The sequence below is a fragment of the Dermacentor andersoni genome, chromosome 3, assembly GCF_023375885.2.
Source record: "Dermacentor andersoni chromosome 3, qqDerAnde1_hic_scaffold, whole genome shotgun sequence".
Lineage (NCBI taxonomy): Eukaryota > Metazoa > Arthropoda > Arachnida > Ixodida > Ixodidae > Dermacentor > Dermacentor andersoni.
This window is the reverse complement of record NC_092816.1, coordinates 45,647,076-45,672,201: the sequence shown is the minus strand read 5'-3', so window position 1 is coordinate 45,672,201 and position 25,126 is coordinate 45,647,076. Positions and strand designations below refer to the sequence as shown.

At 49.1% G+C, this 25,126-nt stretch overlaps 3 protein-coding genes across 4 annotated transcripts in view; 1 reads left to right on the top strand and 2 right to left on the bottom strand.

The window, feature by feature from the left end:
- The window catches only part of LOC129381301 (uncharacterized), a 181,023-nt gene that overhangs the window by 58,739 nt on the left and 97,158 nt on the right, over positions 1-25,126 (bottom strand). The gene's annotated exons all lie outside the window — the stretch shown is intronic.
- Positions 1-25,126, top strand: part of LOC140216711 (uncharacterized) — a 350,595-nt gene that overhangs the window by 265,855 nt on the left and 59,614 nt on the right. The gene's annotated exons all lie outside the window — the stretch shown is intronic.
- The window catches only part of LOC129381331 (uncharacterized), a 36,110-nt gene that overhangs the window by 1,745 nt on the left and 9,239 nt on the right, over positions 1-25,126 (bottom strand). The window contains exon 3 of the mRNA XM_055064086.1: positions 7,163-7,267. Coding sequence (XP_054920061.1) covers positions 7,163-7,267 — 105 coding nt within the window. The remainder of the gene's footprint in view (positions 1-7,162; positions 7,268-25,126) is intronic.

Below are 25,126 nucleotides of genomic sequence, written 5' to 3'. Positions count from 1 at the left end.
CGGGGCGGGACGTTTGTGGCGCTCGATGTTTCTGTGCAGGCGCGAGCAAGAGCGGGTACGAGAGAGAAATTCTTTCTTGGGGCCTTTGCTCCTTGAATAAGTGACTCTGCTTAGGCACTACAAAGCAGGTTTCTTGGCACGTGTTGTATAATTGTCCCCTAGACATGCCGGCATTACGGAGTGCAGTCGAGTTTGTTTATGCTCCGCCACTCGCTGCCCATGCGGTGTGGCATTGGGCATGGGCGCCCCGTTTGGTGATCACTGTGTGTGAAGGGGCAAGGTTCTGACTGATGTTGTATAAGTCATGGGTAGCTTTTTTTTGTCGTAACAAAAGATTGTATTTTTAACAAGCACTGCTCCAGGAAGGCACATGTAACCAGCTAATGGAGGCCTCAGGAGAGCACCCAAGGGGTATTAGGGCGCACCAAAGCTAGAAGCAGGGCGGCCCATGAGTTGGGGCCGTGCCGGCCTCGGCGAGTCGCAACCCAAGGACCAGTCCGGTTTCTAGCTTTGGTGTCCTCCTTTCTGCTTTGGTGTCCTGGAGGATCCGCGAATAATGCGAAATAATGACACGTTGCTACCATCACTAAAAAACACAATTGAACAAATTACGTCCAGCCGCCAACTTGCAACGGTAACTTCAGCACTACCGTACTCCGTGAATTCTGCCGGCAGGCCTAGGGACAAATGCATACAACACGCGCTGAGAAACCCCTTTGTAGCGCCTAGGCCACCTAGGCAGAGTCGTATTCAAGGAGCAATAGTCCCCACTTTTCCTCTCTTGCACCCGCTCTTACTCGCGCATGCGTGCTAATGTCCTCCGTTTCAGCAAGTGCCACGTCCCGCTGTAGCCACTAAGAATTGTCGATACGCAGGCCATCCCGGCGCTATGCCAAAAAGATGCCGTGGCGCTGCAATCGGGAGTCACTCACGCGGTAGGCACTCCGCTGAGCCAGTGTGCTTACATCGATTGCCACTGGGTTTTCGCAGGTGCGTGTGTGATTCACAGGTTTACAACGAAGGAAGAGCAGTACGCTGACAAGCTGCATTGTGGTAGGTTGCGCCGAACAACACAAGGGGCTGACTCATCGAACATGCGCCAAACGTTTGATAACAGTTAAGCTTCTATGTTATTTTTCGAGGCATGCATTAGCGAACAAGTTGCTTAGGACTGTTAATAGCCTCTTGTTCAAATTTCTTACTCCACTGTAGGGGAGCTTGAATAGGATTAGCTTTGAACGTAGGCACAGCGAACAGAACGTCACATTGCTCAAAAGTTGCTCAAAAGTTTTCGGGCTGCACCTACTTCACCTGGCTGTCACGTGGCGTCCCAACACCGGGAAAGCTCACCGCGTCAAAGTGACGTGTCCGCGTTAAAGATGCATTAATATGCCGAAACAAACTGGATTTTTCTCTGAATAGCCGCAGGCTGCCCCGTGCGGAAAGGAATAAAAGTTGTCTGGCGGCTATCACTCCGGCACTGGCTACACGCACCTGCCGTAGAGTATGGTTTATTTGCGTACAATAAAACTTTTTGCGTGGCCGTGTAACGTTTTCGAGCACTTCCGGCACGTTTACGGCCTCGCTCAGCCGACTTATCGTTGCTGAGGATCTTATTTAGCGGAATTCTTAACCTTCTGTTGCATGCGGCCGCCATTTTCGACCAGCCACGGGAAGCTAAGTAAGGGAAAACTGACCAATCGCAGACACTTGAACCATCCTCTTCATATAGTTATCGACTTTCAGTGCACTGGCTCGGCCCCATTCAATCCCTCTCCACTTGAGTGTGCTCCTCGCCTCCTAGCAGCCAATTAGATGAGACAAGCCGCTCAGTGTAGGCAATGGTATTCGTTTTTAAAGCAAACAAAAGTGACCTATAAATGAGGAGAGCGTTTTATCGGTCTGTTCAGACCAAATTGCGGGTCACCGCCCAACGCTTGCATCGGCGGTTATGCAAGTTTGACGTCAGGAGATTGGAACAAAAACATATTGGAATAGTTTGACGTTATAGTGCCGCAGGTTCACGGGGGCTCTTTCACTCGGTGGTGCGCTCACGCGTTTCTCGTTCGTGGCGTCGAATCGAGGTGTTTCGGCGAAGATTAAAGGGTCCTTGCTGTCGATTACCTTATTTTAGTCGGTCTCAAGCATCCCAGGCAAACCCTGAATATGCATACGTGGCTTTCGGTATGACCGCGAATTTTAGGTTACCGTAGGGCAGACTCTCCACGCCGAAGAAATCACGACTGTGAGTGCCGCAAGGAGCCGTCCACCATTACTGCTCATCCACCACTACTGCTCAGCTTGGTGATGGCACCAATCTGCTATCGCCTGGCTGAGATGCCTGGATTTCACTTCAGTGTGTATATGGACAACGTCACAATATGGACCAACGGGGTCTCCGACGGCGATCAGTCCGATGCCATTTAAGCCGGACTTAATAGCATTGCAACATTTATAAAGCAGGTCGGACTTGTGCCTTCTGTTGACAAAACTAACTTGTACTGGGCACAAACCCAGCCTCTTCAGCCTTGCGACTTTCATTCAACTTTGATGGCGAACAAATATCTCAGCAAGACAGTGTTCGAGTTTTAGGCATCCACACCGACGGAGCCAGTCTTGCAGCAACATGGCATCGCAACATCGCTCGAACCTCGCATCAGACACTCCGCCTAATCCGCTGCATCGCGTACAAAAACTGGGGAGGTGAGGAGCCTCGTGGCTGCTCTACTAATTTCACGTGCTGTATACGGCCTATAACATTTACAGTCTGACCCAAAATCAACGACAAAAAATCTTATCGCTCAACCACGAAGCCATGGGGGTTGTCACCAAACTACCGCGTTTCATGCGCTTACAGCGCCTTGCTCAAATGGCCCACATAAATCCGAACCAGGCAATAGCCGAGACTGCCAAGGATTCACATCAATTCCAACTAAGATCCACGATATCCGATCGGAGCATCATCACACTTTTTCATTTTCCAGTCCCCTCAACGCCTCTACCCTCTGCCCGTGCTCCGTGACATTGTCCCATGACCTGCACCGATTCCCCAAAACGTGAATGCCGATCTCGCAGAGAGGCAGTTGTCTTACACAAGGCGGCATCAAGCAGACATTCACACTTCTCCTCCCTTTCACCACGCTGTCTACACCGACGGCACCCTCAGTGATGAAGCTTCAGTCTTTGTGCACTACTGCCCACGTACTGCCGCGGCCTACTCCTCCTGCCGCCCTGCCTACAACGACCCATTAACGTTGGAAGTAGCTGCGATACCTGCTGCATGAAATGCCATTCTCAAGCCTCCTTTTGCAGCCTTCACTCCCTCTGTTTAAGCAGACTTGCAGGCCTCCATAAAGGCATGCGCCCGGCTGGACTCGCACAATGGTGCTGTTAACTCGATACACCGGGCGATGCGAATCGCCAACGTGGCTGGCCACACTGTCTGCCTCACATGGATACCAGGCCACGCTGGTGTCGCTGGCAACCAAATGGCCGACCCTGTTGCAAGGGAGCTTCTTTCCTGCCCTTCAGAGAGGGGGCCACAAGTGCCTGACGCCCCACACCCCATCCACCCGGACACAATCCTGGCGAAGGCAGCTTGAAGAGCTGCGCTCCAGAAGCATCCTCTCTAAAAATCCTGCTCTTGTTCCAGGGAAGTTCACCCGTGCTGAAGCCTAACCTGCGACGCATCGTGAGGGAGACAGCAGTGACGCCAGCCCGCCGCACCAGGATGCGTATCCAGCCACTTACCTATCCTGTCCAAGGAACCAGCTGCTGGATCGGCAACATATACTCCAGCACTGCAGGAGAGTGATAGCCACTCTCTCCGCTACTGTGAGGCCTCAGTATTTGGACGCCTGACACTAGCCAGCGCCTCATATTCCAGCGGTTACTTCGATTTCTTCCAAGACTAAAAAATACTCAATAATACCTGAACTGATCTCCTGTTCTGTCCCTCCCTCCGCCCCTATGGATCCACTTCCTGGGGGCGGAAACCTTTTATGGTTAGCTTAATAAACTTTAAGAAGAAAAACATAGCAACGCAACAACAACATTAAGCGATGAAAAGGCAGAAATCGTAGAACTCTGCATGCCAACGCCAGGCCGGTAAATTCCTAATTCCTCTTTAGAAAACACGGGGAAGGTGGCAGATGGAAATTCAAGACGATGAGCAATACGAGGACAAGGTGAAAGCAGGAGCCAACGTTTCGACAAGTGTACTTGTCTTCAAGGGGGCATATGCCTTCCTCACCACAGTGTACATAGGCGGGGTTCTTCTAAAGGAGAGAGGGTTGCCGCGCCCACCCACCTTACACCCTCTCTCCGTCGAAGCTTGTCTCCTGCTTTCACGTTGTTCTCGTTTTGCTTATCGTCTTAAATTCCTCTTTGGCGTTCCATAATGCTTATTGAAGGGGCGTGGTATCCGTGCGTCACGAGTTGGCACGTGGGCGCGATTCTTTTTTTATATATAGTTTTTATTTACCGGTTGCAACAACGGGCCTTTATTTAGTATTATTGGCGGCACTTCCAGGACACTAAAGCGGCAACGGGAATACCAAAGATAGAATCCGGACTGGTCCTTAGGTTAGGCCTCACCGAGGCCTATGCATGCCAGGGAAGTATAAGATCCGCTGTCCGCGATAGTGGACATTCAGAAAGGTTATTTACAAATCCCGCACCGGCTACATTATTATAATGTCGGGTGCTCTCCAGAGGCCTCATTTTGCCGGTTACATGTGTCCTACAGGAGCAGTACTTGCTCCAGTACGAGAAAAGCAAACCGCAACAATAACAGCGCCCCACGACTTCTGCAACATACCACACCCCTGCGAGGAGAATCACGGAACGCCACCGAGGAGCCCGTCCGTCCGGCCTGTCGAGCGAGCCGCACCAGATTTTTTTAAAAGCACATTCTTTCACGCGAGCCGAAGGTTAAAAAATTTATCTGCGGTTACGTGTTTCAATTTAACGAGATATTAGCTGGCGCGGACAATCTGTCTCGTGCGGCACTTTGCAAACGAAGCGAAGCGTGGCGCGACTGCCTCGCTAATCGTGAAGCGTGGGTGGGATTCACAGCAGCCGCCGCAGACCGACGTCCGTTCATGCAGCACTCTCTCCATACAGACGACGCGCTCTACTCTGGCGCCACCTCACAGTCATCGTCGCCACAAAGCACGCGTCATGCAGGGCACCATGCTTTTCTTCTCACGCTTTCGCCATACCCTCCCCTCCCCCGCTTTCGTCTCGCGATCTCTTCACTATCGCCACATTTCATTTTACGATGCACTCCGTGTCGCTCTTTGATCCTTCGCCGTTGTGCTCGTTCGCTCGGTTACGCCGACACTCGCGCTACGAGGCCATACAGAATCAGGTCTATAAATACCGGGCTAATTGTGGGAGCAGCATTCATTGACCGAACTATAGCATTTGGTACTCTGAACCAATCTATTCTTTTGTATAAGCTACACTCACCTACGGCATCACTGGTCCTTCATGGCTAGCTAACTAATCGGTCTCAAGTTGTACATGGCAACGGTCAGCTTTCATCAGCCAACTTTGGTGTTCCTCAAGGTTGTATTATGAGGTCCCTTACACTTCCTGTTGTTCATAAACAATCTACCCGATGTGCTTACCAGTTACAAGTTCCTTTTGCATGCCGATGACACTACCATTTATTCATCTCACTAGTGATTGACAGTAATGCAAGATCAGCTGAACGCTGAACTTGGCAATATCGACAGGTGGTGCTCACTAAAGCACCAAATTATCTTCGAATCAGTTCATCAAAAACACGTTTTATTTCATAACCTTCAAACAACAATTCCACCTACTACTGGTGTAATATTAAGTAATCATATCCTACCAATACATGACAGCGTTACAATTTGGGGTGTCATTTTAGACAAGCTATTAAATGCGCATGGTTTACTCGCTTCTAAAATAAATTTCATTTTGTATTCAGTTTATCATCAAAACACGCGGGTATTTTCAGCCTCGTATTCTTCGCTCATTATTTTTACATACATTGCCATTTATCATACTGTAAGCACTCGGCGTTCCTATCAACTAAGAATTTGTGCAGCTTCCACAGTGCTGCAACAAGCCAGCTGTTTTACTCCTGAGCGCCAGCGTTACATCCATTGTTTATCCATTGTTTACTTATTTATTTACACAATACTGCAGGCAGCAATGCTGCCCAAGCAGGAGAGGGATTACAAAAGATGCTTTTTCAATATATTTTCATATGAAACATGAGATATGCATTCAACAATACATTCTGGCAAATGATTCCATTCTTCGCTCGTAAGTGGAAAAATTTATTTCTAGAAGATTTTAGTGCTTGCAAAGTATGACTGGACTACATTAGAATGAAAAATACGCGACGACCTTTGTAGAGCATGGGCAATATATGTGGCATCCGTTACAGGAAGTACCCCGGCGTAAAACACTTTCGTGTTACAATGCACTTGTATGTGGCTACTATTCGCCAGTCACGCAGGCGGAGGACAAAGCCGGTCCGCACCACGCAGCATGGTCAGACTGGATCGTATGAGCGCGAGGACGCACACGGGTCCTGCCGGGCACAAAGCAAACGCTGCGCAATATGCACTACATCTGCATGTAGCTGAGGTCTGCTACGTAGCGCAGATACGGCGGGGTACCCCGACGAGTCCACTGGCTCAGCGCTGTGCTGTTCGCTCATGACAAGCGCGTTTGGCTTACGTTTGGCGCGTCGGAGCTGCCAAAATCGGGAGCAGTGGCGTCTACAATAACATCCAAAATCACATGGTAACTGCGCGCCACGGTGACATACAGAAGGCGGTGCCTTGTGAGCACGCCCCGCTTTGTCGTAACCTTGGCAGTGAAAGGCATTGAAGGAGGAGCGGAAGCACCGCGAACGCCGCGTTTGATTGCCAATAAATCCACTTCTGGTGAAACGCATCGAAGTACTTTTCGTCAAAAAGTGTTTATTAAATAGCGTATTTTAACTTCGAATGCTTTTCTCCACTTCGATAAACATGCAAGTGGAACAGGGCCCGCCTAATTAGGTGCCTCCAAATTCGTAAACGTTACGTAAAATTAGTAGAGTTGACATGTACACTAACAGTTTGTGACAAAAACCAAGTAAGTGTATTTGAATTAACAGAAAGCAATCACTTACTCCTTTGTTGGCCAATCTGGAATTTGCCTCCTTAACCTTGGCATCTGTTGTGACCAAGTGGCCACTCGCTCCAGCTTGGAACGTGTACCCGAGTGGCATCGTTCGCTGAAAAACATGGTGAGACATATTCAAGCCGGGACATACCTAAATAGCCATGAAGTATGCCTGGTCTTAATGAAATGGGCAAGGCGAGACGCTGTATAAGTTATATTCACCATCTGGGCATAAACGCATTGCAGTTGAAATCAACAGTGGCATACGAACAACACTTATGGGATGAAAGTCGTCCCAGTGAGTAGGGATTACTGCTCTCAATATAATGGTAGAACAAAATGCTTGCTTAACGTTACACCCATCGTTCTTATTTCCATAGCTCGTTGCGTCGTTCTCAATTTCAGCAGAACCCTTTTCGTAGGCCTCCAGGTTTCTGCCCCATATGTGAGTACTGGTAACACACAGCTGTTGTACACTTTCCTTTTGAGGGATAGTGGCAACCTACTGTTCATGATTTGAGAATGCCTGCCAAACGCACCCCAACCCATTCTTATTCTTCTGGTTATTTCAGTCTCATGATCCGGATCCGTGGTCACTACCTGCCCTAAGTATATGTATTCCCTTACCACTTCCAGTGTTTCGCTACCTATCGTAAACTGCTGTTCTCTTCCGAGACTGTTAAACAGTACTTTAGTTTTCTGCAGATTAATTTTCAGACCCACCCTTCTGCTTTGCCTCTCCAGGTCAGTGAGCATGCATTGCAATTGGTCTCCTGAGTTACTAAGCAAGGCAATATCATCAGCGAATCGCAAGTTGCTAAGGTATTCTCCATCAACTTTTATCCGCAATTCTTCCCACTCCAGGCCTCTGAATACCTCCTGTAAACATGCTGTGAATAGCATTGGAGATATCGTATCTCCCTGTCTGACGCCTTTCTTTATAGGGATTTTGTTGCTTTCTTTGTGGAGGACTACGGTGGCTGTGGAGCCGCTATAGATATCTTCCAGTATTTTTACATATGGCTCATCTACACCGTGATTACGTAATGCCTCCATGACTGCTGAGGTTTCGACTGAATCAGACGCTTTCTCGTAATCAATGAAAGCTATATATAAGGGTTGGTTATATTCTGCATATTTCTCTATCACTTGATTGATAGTGTGAATATGGTCTATTGTTGAGTAGCCTTTACGGAATCCTGCCTGGTCCTTTGGTTGACAGAAGTCTAAGGTGTTCCTGATTCTATTTGCGATTACCTTAGTAAATACTTTGTAGGCAACGGACAGTAAGCTGATCGGTCTATAATTTTTCAAGTCTTTGGCGTCCCCTTTCTTATGGATTAGGATTATGTTAGCGTTCTTCCAAGATTCCGGTACGCTCGAGGTTATGAGGCATTGTGTATACAGGGTGGCCAGTTTCTCTAGAACAATCTGACCACCATCCTTCAACAAATCTGCTGTTACCTGATCCTCCCCAGCTGCCTTCCCCCTTTGCATAGCTCCTAAGGCTTTCTTTACTTCTTCTGGCGTTACCTGTGGGATTCCGAATTCCTCTAGGCTATTCTCTCTTCCACTATCTTCGTGGGTGCCACTGGTACTGTATAAATCTCTATAGAACTCCTCAGCCACTTGAACTATCTCATCCATATTAGTAACGATATTGCCGGCTTTGTCTCTTAACGCACACATCTGATTCTTGCCTATTCCTAGTTTCTTCTTCACTGTTTTTAGGCTTCCTCCGTTCCTGAGAGCCTGTTCAATTCTATCCATATTGTAGTTCCTGATGTCCGCTGTCTTACGCTTGTTGATTAACTTAGAAAGTTCTGCCAGTTCTATTCTAGCTGTAGGATTAGAGGCTTTCATACATTGGCGTTTCTTGATCAGATTTTTCGTCTCCTGCGATAGCTTACTGGTTTCCTGTCTAACGGCGTTACCACCGACTTCTATTGCGCACTCCTTAATGATGCCCATGAAATTGTCGTTCATTGCTTCAACACTAAGGTCCTCTTCCTGAGTTAAAGCCAAATACCTGTTCTGTAGTTTGATCCGGAATTCCTCTAGTTTCCCTCTTACCGCTAACGCATTGATTGGCTTCTTGTGTACCAGTTTCTTTCGTTCCCTCCTCAAGTCTAGGCTAATTCGAGTTCTTACCATCCTGTGGTCACTGCAGCGTACCTTGCCGAGCACGTCTACATCTTGAATGATGCCAGGGTTGGCGCAGAGTATGAAGTCGATTTCATTTCTAGTCTCACCATTCGGGCTCCTCCACGTCCACTTTCGGCTAACCCGCTTGCGGAAAAAGGTATTCATTATCCGCATATTATTCTGTTCTGCAAACTCTACTAATAATTCTCCTCTGCTATTCCTAGAGCCTATGCCGTATTCCCCCACTGACTTGTCTCCAGCCTGCTTCTTGCCTACCCTGGCATTGAAGTCGCCCATCAGTATAGTGTATTTTGTTTTGACTTTACCCATCGCCGATTCTACGTCTTCATAAAAGCTTTCGACTTCCTGGTCATCATGACTAGATGTAGGAGCGTAGACCTGTACAACCTTCATTTTGTACCTCTTATTAAGTTTCACAACAAGACATGCCACCCTCTCGTTAATGCTATAGAATTCCTGTATGTTACCAGCTATTTCCTTATTAATCAGGAATCCGACTCCGAGTTCTCGTCTCTCCGCTAAGCCCCGGTAACACAGTACATGCCCGCTTTTTAGCACTGTATATGCTTCTTTTGTCCTCCTAACCTCACTGAGCTCTATTATATCCCATTTACTACCCTCTAATTCCTCCAATAACACTGCTAGACTCGCCTCACTAGATAGCGTTCTTACGTTAAACGTTGCCAGGTTCAGATTCCAATGGCGGCCTGTCCGGAGCCAGGTATTCTTAGCACCCTCTGCAGCGTCACAGATCTGACCGCCGCCGTGGTCAGTTGCTTCGCGGCTGCTGGGGACTGAGGGCCGGGGTTCGATTCTTGTATTCATATAGGAGGTTGTGGCCAAGTACTGCACCAGGGTGGCCAATCCTGCTCTGGCGAGAGAGTGCGTTACCGGTTTTGGTCACCGGGATCAGGCCGCACTCCAGGCCTGTTTGTGCAATTTTCTCAACACACGGTTTTTTTTTTTTTGTATTTTCCGGTGGAGAATTGCGTGGCACCGGGATTTGAATCACGGTCCTCTTGCACTGGAGACGGATACTCTACCGTCCCCGTAGGAGTTAAATTAAAGATTAATTTATGGGGTTTTACGTTACAAAACCACTTTCTGATTATGCACGCCGTAGTGAAGGACTCCGAAAATTTCGACCACCTGGGGTTCTTTAACGTGCACCTAATTCTAAGTACACGGGTGTTTTAGCATTTCGCCCCCATAGAAATGCGGCCGCCGTGGTCGGGGTCCGATCCCGCGACCTCGTGCTCAGCAGTCTAACACCATAACCACTGAGCAACCACGGCGGGTCCCGCAGGAGTTGTACGCCTCATTTAACCTACAGTGGTGCCCTATTTGATCAGTCAAGGTGGACCAATCTGAGCTCGGTTATACCGCATGGATGCCACTCGGCTAGAGTACCTGGTATTTATGACCTGCACATGTGAGCCCATACATATTTGAAGATATATATCTTTCTTTTTTTTTTAGGGGGGTTCCCGTACAGTGATAAAATAAAGGAAAAGACAATAAAAGAAAGAAAAAAAAGAAAGAAAAAGGGGCGAAAAAAAAAGGAACATAAAAGGTGATTTGAGCTCGTGACCCTTCGATGTTGCCCGGAAAGATAGCTCAGTCGGTTGGTTCGTCAGGCCCCAGGCTACTTCCAAGCGCCACAACTCCTGCTCCGAGCCTCACACTTACGTGGAAAGAGACTCATGTTGTCCGCGATAGTGGGTTGGAAGGCATACTTTCTAGGAAAAATGGCCGCTCGAGGAGAAGAGCAAACTCGAGCGGCTTTAGAGGCTAGGAAAACTGCCTTAAAATATTTAGACTTGAGGGAAAGCTTCGTTAACAAACTATAACACGGCAATCAGCACTCGAATACGACGAGAGAAATTACTGAGACGTGGAAAATTCCCTTGAAAGAAATCTGGTTTGCGAGACAAATGCTTGTATGTATTGAACCTCTTAAAAGATGAGGGGGGAATATGCGCTCACCGAGAGGGCATCGTCAGCACGAGACCACCACAAGGCACCTTACACAGATGTGGAGAGCTTCGCGGCCGGAACGAAGCCTCCCCTCTCCACCGGCCAAGGGGGGAAACGCGCTTTCCGATCGCTCAAGGTTGCGCGGACAAAGCATAACTCTAGCGTCTAGGAAAAGCTTAACCAGGTGCGATGGCGGCACGCATAGCGTGGGAAGCTAGCCGCCAGAATAACTATACCAAGGACTGCTGCTGACGAGGGCGAAAAACCTTCGTGTAATTATGATAACCCTAATAGGACTACCTTCGAAAAAGAAAAAAAAGGAAACGGCCCAGAGGGCTATACTACGAGAGCTATGACTGATAGTTTTCTATATATATATATATATATATATATTCATCTCATCTATGGGATCGCATGCGCGCGCTGTTGCTTTGTCTCTGCGTGTAGTATAGTTAAGAGAGCCAATTTAAGGGCGGAGAAGAAGAAAGGAAAGAAAAGCAAAAACTGCAGCGCCGTGGTTTTAAAGCGCACCCGTGGTAGAGAAACGGAATGCGATATAAGCGTGCGTAGCCATGATACGCACATGACAAACTGCCTTAACATATTTAGACTTGAGGGAAAGCAATCAGCACTCGAATATAATTATAACCCTAATACTAATTGTAAATATTCATCTCATCTATGGGATCTAATGCGCGCGCTGTTGCTTTGTCTCTGCGTGTAGTAGTTGAGAAAGCCAGTTTAAGGGCGGAGAAGTGGGAAGGAAAGGCAAGTCTCTGAAGCAAACTTGCAGCGCCGTGGTTTTAAAGCGCAACCGTGGTAGAGAAACGGAAGGCGATATAAGCGTGCGTGGCCATGATACGCACACGACAAACTGCCTTAAAATATTTAGACTTGAGGGAAAGCTTCGTTAGCAAACGATAGCACGGCAATCAGCACTCGAATATAATTATAACCCTAATAATAATTGTAAATATTCATCTTATCTATGGGATCTAATGCGCGCGGTGTTGCTTTGTCTCTGCGTGTAGTAGTTGAGAGAGCCAGTTTAAGGGCGGAGAAGTGGGAAGGAAAGGAAAGTCTCTGAAGCAAACTTGCAGCGCCGTGGTTTTAAAGCGCAACCGTGGTAGAGAAACGGAAGGCGATATAAGCGTGCGTGGCCATGATACGCACACGACAAACTGCCTTAAAATATTTAGACTTGAGGGAAAGCTTCGTTAGCAAACGATAGCACGGCAATCAGCACTCGAATATAATTATAACCCTAATAATAATTGTAAATATTCATCTTATCTATGGGATCTAATGCGCGCGGTGTTGCTTTGTCTCTGCGTGTAGTAGTTGAGAGAGCCAGTTTAAGGGCGGAGAAGTGGGAAGGAAAGGAAAGTCTCTGAAGCAAACTTGCAGCGCCGTGGTTTTAAAGCGCAACCGTGGTAGAGAAACGGAAGGCGATATAAGCGTGCGTGGCCATGATACGCACACGACAAACTGCCTTAAAATATTTAGACTTGAGGGAAAGCTTCGTTAGCAAACGATAGCACGGCAATCAGCACTCGAATATAATTATAACCCTAATAATAATTGTAAATATTCATCTTATCTATGGGATCTAATGCGCGCGGTGTTGCTTTGTCTCTGCGTGTAGTAGTTGAGAGAGCCAGTTTAAGGGCGGAGAAGTGGGAAGGAAAGGAAAGTCTCTGAAGCAAACTTGCAGCGCCGTGGTTTTAAAGCGCAACCGTGGTAGAGAAACGGAAGGCGATATAAGCGTGCGTGGCCATGATACGCACACGACAAACTGCCTTAAAATATTTAGACTTGAGGGAAAGCTTCGTTAGCAAACGATAGCACGGCAATCTGCACTCGAATATAATTATAACCCTAATAATAATTGTAAATATTCATCTTATCTATGGGATCTAATGCGCGCGGTGTTGCTTTGTCTCTGCGTGTAGTAGTTGAGAGAGCCAGTTTAAGGGCGGAGAAGTGGGAAGGAAAGGAAAGTCTCTGAAGCAAACTTGCAGCGCCGTGGTTTTAAAGCGCAACCGTGGTAGAGAAACGGAAGGCGATATAAGCGTGCGTGGCCATGATACGCACACGACAAACTGCCTTAAAATATTTAGACTTGAGGGAAAGCTTCGTTAGCAAACGATAGCACAGCAATCAGCACTCGAATATAATTATAACCCTAATACTAATTGTAAATATTCATCTCATCTATGGGATCTAATGCGCGTGCTGTTGCTTTGTCTCTGCGTGTAGTAGTTGAGAGAGCCAGTTTAAGGGCGGAGAAGTGGGAAGGAAAGGAAAGTCTCTGAAGCAAACTTGCAGCGCCGTGGTTTTAAAGCGCAACCGTGGTAGAGAAACGGAAGGCGATATAAGCGTGCGTGGCCATGATACGCACACGACAAACTGCCTTAAAATATTTAGACTTGAGGGAAAGCTTCGTTAACAAACTATAACACGGCAATCAGCACTCGAATGTAATTATAACCCTAATAATAATTGTAAATATTCATCTCATCTATGGGATCTCTTGCGCGCTTGCTGCGTTGCTTAATTGATCCCAACATAGGATTTGTGGGCAGATGACAATCCTACTTGGCAAATGCTTCCAATTTCAAAAGCTGCTTAACTTTTCATGAGTTACAAGGCCATGCCCCTTTACCTTTAATACCTGCAGAATGGTGACAGCAGAGTAGGCTTTGTGGCAAGTACAGCACTGAATAAAACATCAATGCCCAAGACACGAAAATGGGACACTGCACATGTTGCGACAATTGCTAAGTTTCCAGATTATGATAATGACAGGAAGTAACAGTGGCCTATCCTTGAATTCCCATTTCATTTTTATTGCACAGTGGTGATATACTTCAGTGCAGCAATATTTGCAATGCCATTCTCTTCATCACCGAGGATTCATCATCATCATCATCAGCCTGGTTACGCCCACTGCAGGGCAAACGCCTCTCCCATACTTCTCCAACTACCCCGGTCATGTACTAATTGTGGCCATGTCGTCCCTGCAAACTTCTTAATCTCATCCGCCCACCTAACTTTCTCCTGCCCCCTGCTACGCTTCCCTTCCCTTGGAATCCAGTCCGTAACCCTTAATGACCATCGGTTATCTTCCCTCCTCATTACATTAACGTTACACCTATCTTCCCTCCTTAACGTTACACCTATCATTCTTCTTTCCATAGCTCATTGCGTCATCCTCACTTCTGTTTGTGCCAATGGCAAAGACGATGGGAAATGAACTGGATCATTAAGAAATGCGACACCCAGAGAGTACGCCAGTGTTCACACCGAAAAGTTCACAGCAGAACAACAACAACAACAAAAACACATCGGACGTTCAAGCGGCGTTACTGTAGCGTCTCACTCAGGATTTTCAGAAACGGCGATCTCAAGATTAGTGGATGTCATAAGTCTTGAGTATACAGGACACAGGAAAAAAATACTGTAGTTTTTGGTTATGGGCATGCGCACGGCAGCCAACGCTGTTTCGCGATGTGCACTAATGGCATATTCGACTGGCCGCCTCCATCCTCCGAATCAGAGTCGGGCAGATCCGGCGTTCCTCGAACTCAAATGCAGGGGACAGGCATGCAAGCCCAACGTGCAACCAGCTCTCGGAGGAGGAAATGGCAGACGGGAAACTACGTTACTATAGCGACCTGTATATTGGCCTGTACATTTTCATAGCCAAACCTGCCAGCGGCGCTGCCCGCGAAAAAACGGCGGACGCAGGACGCCACCAGGCATGCGGTTATACGGTGAACCGTCGCCAACAGCGGCGACGCTGCGTTATACCGCAGAGTGTTACGCTGATGTGGAGGCAATACGCTGTCAAACTCGACGGCTGCTCCCATGACAGGGCTCGGAGTGCCTGAGAGCTTTCGACGCGCGAGGAGAGCCATGTATGGAACAGAAACAGCCGGACGTTAGGCGCGCACGCTCTTACGAAGACAACGCTGCTCGCGAGAGCAGCCCAGAGAGCACCGCTCCGAAAGGACCAGCCGAAGGTGCCATCAAAAAAAAATTCGCGCACTTCGGTGGGCCTGTCTACCACCGATAATCGCCGTCTTTAATCTTGGCTTTCCTTTTAACATGGCACTACCGGTGCTTTCACATCTCGAAGGGCATGCGAGAGTGAGTACACGGTGCTCCCGACAGCAATCTTTTAGCAACGGCAGAGTGTTAGAGAAGGGAAATGAACGCCAGACGCAGATTACTGCTTGATGAAAGATAGGCCCTAAATGGCCACTTTCTCCGGCGGTTTCAAAAGTGTGCAGCTGTGATACGTACTCTATGTCCGGCACTCGCGCTGATCGCAAAACTGCGGCACAGGCGGAAAGGCCGGCCGGGCAACAACGCCTGCACCACGGTACGTATAGCATACAACCCCTCCACCCCCCCCCCCCCCCCCCACACACACACACACCTCTGAGAAATATATTCCGCGGGTGCCTCAGAGCTGGACACGCGTGGCACGGTCTGCCATTACATCCTAGTGAGCAGTGCTCTTCTGCTGACACGACATACGACATCAGTCAATATAGAGGAAAATTGTAAGCGCCACGCGCTCTATATATGCTGTCGTCTTATCCGTGAACGCGCTACGGTTAGCATTTCTGGCACATAATTCATTCGTCACCCATGTTATGATTTTACAAGTAAAATAAACTAATACAGAACTATAAGGGCAGCATGGTACACAGAAAATACATATTATGTACCCGCCATATTCGATAGTTGAGCAATGTCAAATGTAGCCCGAGTGTACGTCGCGCAGTTAAATCGATATTTAACATATATGCTTGGAGAGTTCTGCATAATTGTAACATCAACAAGGAAAGCAGCTACGCAAGTAAAAAAATTAGTAAATAAAGCTAGTCGAACAAGAGAATAAAGCGAGCGAAGACCGTTAACTGCGTTTCACAAAAAGCCAGCCATGCAGTTATGTACGGTAAGAAACACGAATCCGCAGAATGCAAATAGAACAGAAGAGCCCAGCTCGTAGTCAGCATTCTTCTGCTTCTCTTTAAATATACATATTCTTTTCTTAGTTTCTTTTTTTTTTATACGGCATCTAGCTCAACTCAAGAGCATATTATTGCAGCGTCGTTGGGCTCTGCGTCCGTTTTTTTTACACGTTTCTTAGATAGCGTGTTTCCTAAGCGAGTCGCAACGTAGCCTGCACGATCTCTTTACATTGGCGGACAAAGCGGCGAAGTCGACAACAAACACCGCAACTTGGAGACTTATATTTCGCTCTTCTTATACGACACCCTGAATGCTTGTATATCGAATCAGCACCATATTAGATGTGCATGCGGCGTGCTAAAGCATTGCAGTGAACCAATGACCGGTAAATCAGTTTCAGTTGTCATTAATAAGCGAGCGAGGAAAGCGAGTTACTCTACACCGACGTTGAATAATATATGCATGTCACCCAAGCTCTATATATACTCGAGCTACGTGTATACCGACAGGCGCCGACACGCCATGTGCCAAGTGTCGCATTCCGATGAAGCGTTATATAGGGCACTTCAGCCGTATCACAGCACTTCTATGAAAAAAAAAAAAAAAGAAAGACGTCCACACGAGGATAGCCCGAAGCTATCCGAAGCTACACAGAACCAAAAAAAGAAAGAAGTAAAAATACGAGTTTTATTTTATGGCTTTGTGCTGTACTTTCATGAAACCACCTCCACCTAGCAAGTTACTGCACTACAAAAATCGCCGGAAATTTATCGTCCGAGGCCCACCCAACGGTTACGTCAACTAAATCCAGAAACAAAAAAAAAGACAAAAGAAGAAGTCATGGGTGCCTCCCAATGCTGGGCCAAGAGACGTTTGTCCTGGTCGGACATGCTGAAGAACGGGACGATTTAGAAGGTGTCAGTCAGCAAACTGCACAGCTGACCGTAGCTGAGAGTAGCGGTGTGCGAGGCCTGATGGCAAACTCTCCTGAAGAATGGACAACTTCCCGATAAAGAAGTCGACACAAAAAGTTTGGCCCGCTACCTTTTCGCGACCGCGGCTCTGTTGACATATAATTTTCTGGGTTCGTCGAACGTGCGGGGTGCCATCGAGAGGCTGGCATAATTTAGAGCATATACTGGAAATATGTGGTCTCCAGTTCAAGTTGCAATTCAATAACACACCTAATCATCTTATAATACCTAGCTGTTTTATACAACACTACCCTCAAGATGAATTTGCGTGCCTGAATTGTGTCACGTTTTGTGCATCGTGAGCGGAATATTATGCATTTAGTCTTATCCAAAGCATAGAATATAATTTTTTTTTGTTCACTGAAAACCGTAAGCGCGACATAACCGCTCAAACTGGCTGCGAAAGCAATGTCAGTGCTATGCACAGGTGTGTCGAAAGCAGTCAAAGCTACAAACTACAAGTTATCTGCTGCAAATGTCGGCAATTGTACTCTGGATCCTTCTGTACGTAAATCGCACTTTGCCTAAAGTATTAAACACTACCCTTAAACCGTTGTTTCTATAGTGCTGACACATAAAAGTTATTCAAAGCAGAGGAGACTTCCTTTTACCGTTTCATATGTGCTTGCTCATTGACCTTGGTCTTTTTCGAATGAACAGCGCCAACCCTTTCCTCCTCCAGCAAAAAGAAAAAAAAGGAAAGCCACCAAGCTCCCACAAAACAACACGTTTTGTGGGAGCTTGAGCCAGAATGAACCTTGAGAACCTTGAGCCAGAGCCTTGAGCCAGAACCTTGAACCAGAACTGGCTCCTCTGCTGGTGTTTGGTGTCTCTAGCAGCTATCGCCGGGAATGAGAAAAAAATATTCCCAGTCAGCTACTCTACCACTGAGCCATGCCAGCGCACGCTAGCACGCAGCGGAAAAATGCCCTATAAACGCGCCTGCTTCTATGCAGCGACAGTCCCATTGACGCACTCACCCTTGTCTCTGGCGAACGTCGAGTACGGAACCGGTGCTGTAGGGCCTGGTGCAGTCAGGAGCGCCAAGAACAACGGTCGCCACGTCAACGGCTCAGCAAGCTCCTTGAACCAGTGCTGCAGCTTCTGTCTCGCGGCACGCGCAACGTCCACGCGCACTACCATGCTGGGACTGTCGCTGCATAGAACCAAGATTAAAGACGACGATTATCGGTGGTAGAAAGGCCACCCGAAGTGCGCGAATTTTTTTTTGATGGCGCCTTCGGCTTGTCCTTTCGGAGCGCTGCTCTCTGGGCTGGTCTCGAGAGCAGCGTTGTTTTCGAAAGAGCATGCGCGCCTTACGTCCGGCTGTTTCTGTTCCATACATGGCTCTCCTAACGCGTCGAGCGCTCTCAGGCACTCCGAGCCCTGTCGTGGGAGCAGTGGACGAGTTTGACAGCGTTTCCCGCCACATCAGCGTAACACTCTGCGGTATACGGTTCGCCGTATAACCGCATGCCTGGTGGCGTCCTGCGTCCGCCGTTTTTTCGCCGGCAGCGCCGCTGGCAGGTTTGGCTATGTAAATATACAGGCCAAATGAGACGGTCGCTACAGTAACGTAGTTTCGCGTCTGCCATTTCCTCCTCCGAGAGCTGGTTGCACGTTGGGCTTGCATGCCTGTCCCCTGCATTTGAGTTCGAGGAACGCCGGATCTGCCCGACTCTGATTCGGAGGATGGAGGCGGCCAGTCGAATATGCCATTAGTGCACATCGCGAAACAGCGTTGGCTGCCGTGCGCATGCCCATAACCAAGAACTACAGTATTTTTTTTTTCCTGTGTCCTGTTTACTCAAGACTTATGACATCCACTAATCTTGGGATCGCCATTTCTGAAAATCCTGAGTGAGACGCTACAGTAACGCTGCTTGAACGTCCGATGTGTTTTTGTTGTTGTTGTTCTGCTGTGAACTTTTCGGTGTGAACACTGGCGTACTCTCTGGGTGTCGCATTTCTTGATGATCCAGTTCATTTCCCATCGTTTTTGCCATTGGCACAAACAGAAGTGGCGGCGCCGTTGTTGTTGGGATCAGCCATAGGGAAGGACGGATGATAAAAATGACGTGGAACGTTACAGAATACTGGCTCTCGGTTGAGGTACGGCAGCGCCTCCTAGGCAGCAGGCTTGTGCACTCTGGTTTATGAGTCATGTTACTTCCACCGAAATTTTCATTGCCAAGCCCGGCGTGACGAAAGCATTGACGTCAAAATCACCGCGGCTTACTCGGGGACGTCCCCATTAGATTCCATCGCAGTCGGGCAAGGTAGCACGACGTCACACATCGGAGTTCATCAACGTTGTGCTGTCTAGGAGGCGTTGCATGTGCATGGGCTAGATAACGGAACGATTATATTCCTTATCTCGTTTCATCAGTCCGAGCGGTGCATCCACCCACCTTGTCAGCGGGATGGGCCCGTCGAAAACGGTGGCTGATTATAAAAAGTTGGAAGGCAATTCAATCTCTAGTCGAAGCTGATCAATGACAATGTCTTTTCAGCGAGTTGGGATGAGAATGGGGCGGGATCACACGGCGCTCTTGCGCGTCATCCCTCGCGTGAAGGGAGTAGGAGGAGCGTCGGACTGCTTAAATATTTGGTCTGCGCTATCATTGGGATTGGTGCACATTTTTGACTGCACTATGTTCGTGGTCAGCCCACGAAAACGGCTAGAAACACATACCCGATACGAGAAAGGGGGAGAGGGGTTGTAACTTGTTAATAAAAGACATTCCCCCGTGTTCTACACCGATCCTCGACTCGAAGCTGGCCCTCACTCCGATGGATGGATGGATGTTATGACCGTCCCCTTTGGAACTGGGCGGTGGGTTGCGCCACCAAGCTCTTGCTATTATACTGCCTAATGTCTTAACCATGTTAAAAAGGAAAAGAAAAGAGAAAATAAAACCACGATGAATTCCCATAACCAAATTTTCTGATCCCCTATTGTGAACTTTGTTTTTGTACGTCTCGGTTTTCCTGTCGTCTCCCTGCTTTTCTTCCGCCAGTCTTCCAATCGCCTCTTACTAGCGAAGTTGAACACAGTGCCGCCCATCGACTGATAAATGCGCCACGTTTCTCGAGAACTGTCGTGGGGCCTCAATGAAGAGCAGTGACCACTTCTTTTCATGGGTGGTGCTGTGATCGACTTGCTCAGTTCCGTTACAGGCATAGGTAGCCGTACAAGGTAGCCATTGAAATTTTAAGGAAGAGAGAAAATTAAGGAAATCTAGGCAAACTGGCTATACTGACTGAGCTTGTATGTAATATCTGGTTAGCACAAGCAGGCTAGGCGACTATTTGTCGCCGCCCCGTTACGAAGGCGATGTCAATAAATCCTTGTCGAGTCAAGGTGGACGGCTGAGTGGAGGAACGTTGTAAAATACGGAGCATAGTCTTAATAAAAACGAGAAAATATTCCAGCGAAAGGAACCGCTACATTACAGATTGTTTGCACGTGGCGTCGACGACGCAGCTTCTTTGCCTGCTAGCACCCAAACATGGCGGCCACGATCACGCCAGAGCACCGTATCATCACGCACACCTAATTTTATTTTTTGACGGTCACCATTTTGCACCGCATTATCGCTGTTATCGATTTGTTGCCCGGTGGCAAGATGTGCCTGCCGTGCTGTCACGTTTCTTTATACGCAACTTATCGACATGCCAGCTACCCTAAGGGGGCGGCCATGGTGGCGCCAATGCAAACCTGATGCCAGCTCTTGACAGCACTGCGCAACTTCAATGAAGGCCGACGAGAACTAATTACAGTTAAGTACAAATAGATGAACCATATTCACGGCAACGTGCTTACCTTTCGTGTCAACAAACCTAGCAAAAAATAAGGAATTGTGCTCTAATCCTCATAAGTTCATTATAAGTCAAACCTGGAGATGCTATAGTGAAGTTTTAAATTTGATTTATATCGCGGAGTTGAAGGCTACCAGCGCTAAACGCAAGTACTCGATAAAAAAGTGCCGTTGCTCGTTAGTTACATTAAATAATCGCCAAAATGTGCAACGGGATGTATACACGTAACTTATACTGGCGACTAAAGTCAGCACTAGGAGAAAAAAGGACATGAATGGTAGGATGCCCCGACGGTGACGACATTGCTGGCATCAAGGCGCTCTTCGTCTCACAATTTTCGCGTAAAGGGTGCTTTGCCTTGTGGGAGATAAGGGTTTCTCCTCCGTACTCTTGGGACAAAGGAACGACAGTACACAGTAGTGCAAACAATCGCAAGGGCATTTATTGCACCTTTCATAGATCAATGCCAGCTAGCCGAGTTGCTATCCCCAAAACATGCCGATGGGCGCACGACAAATCTAGAAGTCGGACTTACCGCGACCGCATTGCGAGCGAATATGTTCGCCCCATGCTGGATCCCAACGCCATGGTCGTTCGCGTGTTCGGTCACGCCAACGGTCGTGCGTTCGAAGGCGGCCACGCGAGGCGGTCTCGCAGAAGCATGGTCGCAGCGCGCGCGGAATGTCCACGCTGTTCGTCGGCCCGCCGGGAAAGAGCCAGCCCCTTGTCCCTCGGCGCCCGAGTAACCCCGCGGCGGCGCGACGGTCGCGACATCTCTCGCACCGCGCTTGTACCACGCCACGGGCGCCAGGTCACGCGAGCCGTGCGGGAAAACAGCATATCAGGGGATGCGCTATGCGGGAAAAACATCAGGGGACGCGCGAGAGTCGCGCATCCCCACATCCCCCCAACCTTAAATCACTTCTTATTCCGGCGAAACATGTCACACGGTCTAACTATAACCCGTGCTTCGCGAACAAGGTGGTACATGCAACAGTGGCCGCGCCGGGGAAATGTCCACACGCTGTCCGTAACATGCGAGCCGACTGTCCTTGGGGTACACCGCTGGCGTCCGCCGGTCACAGCAGCAGCTTTGCAGACTCGACGGCATCATTCCAGGCCAGGACTCCGGAGACGACGACGCAGTAGTCAGTACGAGGAAGCGTCGCTCGCGCCGACGCGCCCTGCTGGCAAGAGCCACCGTAGCTGTCGGTGACCGCTGGCTCCTTTGTCCGCCGCCGAGGGTTGTGAGCTGGATGCAGGAGGCCGCCGAAGTCGCTGCGCCGAACTGGCCACAGCATCACCATCGCGCGGGGTGACTCGATCGTAGTCCGGGGCAGCAGCGCAGACGATATGCAGGTGACAGCAAGCCAGGGGTGACTCCAATCACGCTGCGTAAACTCAACACACTCGGCAAACACTAAAGTAGTGCAAGGGAGAGGAATTCTGCATGCGCATCGCCCACGTGGTACGATGTTCAACTCGGCTAGCAAAAGATCGGGCAGCTACTCAGATGCTAAGTTCACGTGAACGAAGCTCGCTTCCTTGAGTCGAACGAGTAATTTCAATTCGTGCGAGGCTATAGAATGAGGGCAGCGAATTGCAACACCTCAACGCCACGGTCCACCAGGTTGTGTCCCTCCACGTGCGACAGGCAGCTTCGTAAAGCCTTAGGCCTAAAGCGTCGCTACCCTAACAACAACCGGCATCCAAAAACAACACTCAAAATGAGCGCAAAACAGGCAGCCGCGAGGAGACGTCAGCTCTGTGAGGTGGTCCTACTCCGCTCGGTGCACACAGCATCCGAGTTGACGGCGCCCACCGTCCCAGACGGTGTCGGAGCACCCGGTGCCAGGCCGCAATACCAGTCAGCCCGTCGTGGCACCCGTGGCCCGCGGCCACCCGGCTCCCAGAGCCGCGACTTCATCCGAGTCAAAGAGATAGAAGAAGCCATTTACATAAGAAATTCGGACCACCCACGAGGCTTCCTACTCACTCGCTTCAGGCTTGCCACTGCTCCGCGGGCGCTCAGCCTCGCTCTCCCAGGATGCAGACCACGTGGCTCTCGTACTGACGAATGTCATTAAAGAAAACACTTGCGAAGAGGCTTAGCATGTTGACGTGTTCAAACACACTACAGCCACCGCCGCCTCGCTCAAGAAAGCATGCCGCCGATGCTAGCGATCAAAATTCACGCTAGGCCTACGCTTCGGTTCAAACAAAACTGTTGAACGGTTGAACGAAGCAAAACTGTTAAATCTATCGTCCGATGCCCCAAGAGGCCCCACGTTGGGCGCCAGATGTGGGAGATAAGGGTTTCTCCTCCGTACTCTTGGGACAAAGGAACGACAGTACACAGTAGTGCAAACAATCACAAGGGCATTTATTGCACCTTTCATAGATCAATGCCAGCTAGCCGAGTTGCCATCCCCAAAACATGCCGATGGGCGCACGACAAATCTAGAAGTCGGACTTACCGCGACCGCATTGCGAGCGAATATGTTCGCCCCATGCTGGATCCCAACGCCATGGTCGTTCGCGTGTTCGGTCACGCCAACGGTCGTGCGTTCGAAGGCGGCCACGCGAGGCGGTCTCGCAGAAGCATGGTCGCAGCGCACGCGGAATGTCCACGCTGTTCGTCGGCCCGCCGGGAAAGAGCCAGCCCCTTGTGCCTCGGCGCCCGAGTAACCCCGCCGCGGCGCGACGGTCGCGACATATCTCGCACCGCGCTTGTACCACGCCGCGGGCGCCAGGCCACGCGAGCCGTGCGGGAAAACAGCATATCAGGGGATGCGCTATGCGGGAAAAACATCAGGGGACGCGCGCGAGTCGCGCATCCCCACAGCCTGTAAGGCTATATTGAAGACGACCGAACAGCGGCGCGTCGCCACTTCTCCCTGCGGTCCCATTCGTTTTCTGCGTCAGCTGCCAATACCACCGATCTACGTTTCCCCCGCTCGTGCGACGGCTCGATGCGTCCTCGTGGAGCGGACTTTTGTTCTCAGTATTAAATCCATTTGCGCGCTTATATTGGGAGCACTGGTCGCGTCAGCCTCTCTTTAATGAAACTGCAGTACGGGGGAACTGCTCGCACGTTTCTAACCACCATACGAAAATGTCTATTTGGAATTCAGTTATTTCGTACGGTTGCCGTACTAGTGTTTCAGTAATGAGAGTATTCGCATCAGTTCCGAAATAAATCTTTGTTTTACTGGAAAAGTAAATAAAAAGACACGAAATCAGCGGATAGAATGCGGCAACGCTTTGGTAGGAAATACAAGGATGAGTAATCTTGCATTGAAAGCCGAATGAACGTCAGTGATGTAGTGTGCGGTTGAAGATTCATTGATTAAATATAGTACGGCGGAAAAATAAAGAACAATATCCGGAATAATATTCCGACCCCACTTATAGAGGAACAGGCTCGCATAGCTACAGCTTCAAGGTGATGTTTCGATCTGGAAGCGCGCGTAGCTTAGCCCTCAGAGCCATTAATTATCGCACTGGACAAGTCTCACGGCGAGCCGAAGCCACTGTCGTCTGTGAGAAACGGAGCAGCCAGGGCAGCTCGCGACTCTTCGAATGGCATGAAGTGTCACGTAATGTCAACCGAGACGGCGAAGGCTGCACGTGACTCGCTGCGGACGTGTCATCTGCACGAACGTCGAATGAGTGCCGCGTTATGACTCGTTCACACAGGCGACTTGAGGAGGTCGCGCGACCATTTGCGACTCGCGATCGAAAAGCGACCGAAGGCGACTGATGTTCACACCGGCAAGACCGGCTGAGCGCGACCCGCAAGTCGCAATCCCGGAGATTATCGTTCTCGGTGAGAACTCTCGGAGTCTACGCGGAATTTGCCGCGACGCGGTAGGAGGCCGGATATAGACACATGAAAGATCACTTCCGGTGCACCGCTGATTAGTTTTGCGACCACAGTCCCGCGACTGAAAAATCGCGCACAAAGCGACTGGCCAAAAATGGTCGCTTTTCGAGAAAAGCGACCGTTTGCGACCAACTTGGTCGCGCGACCACTGTCATTCGCC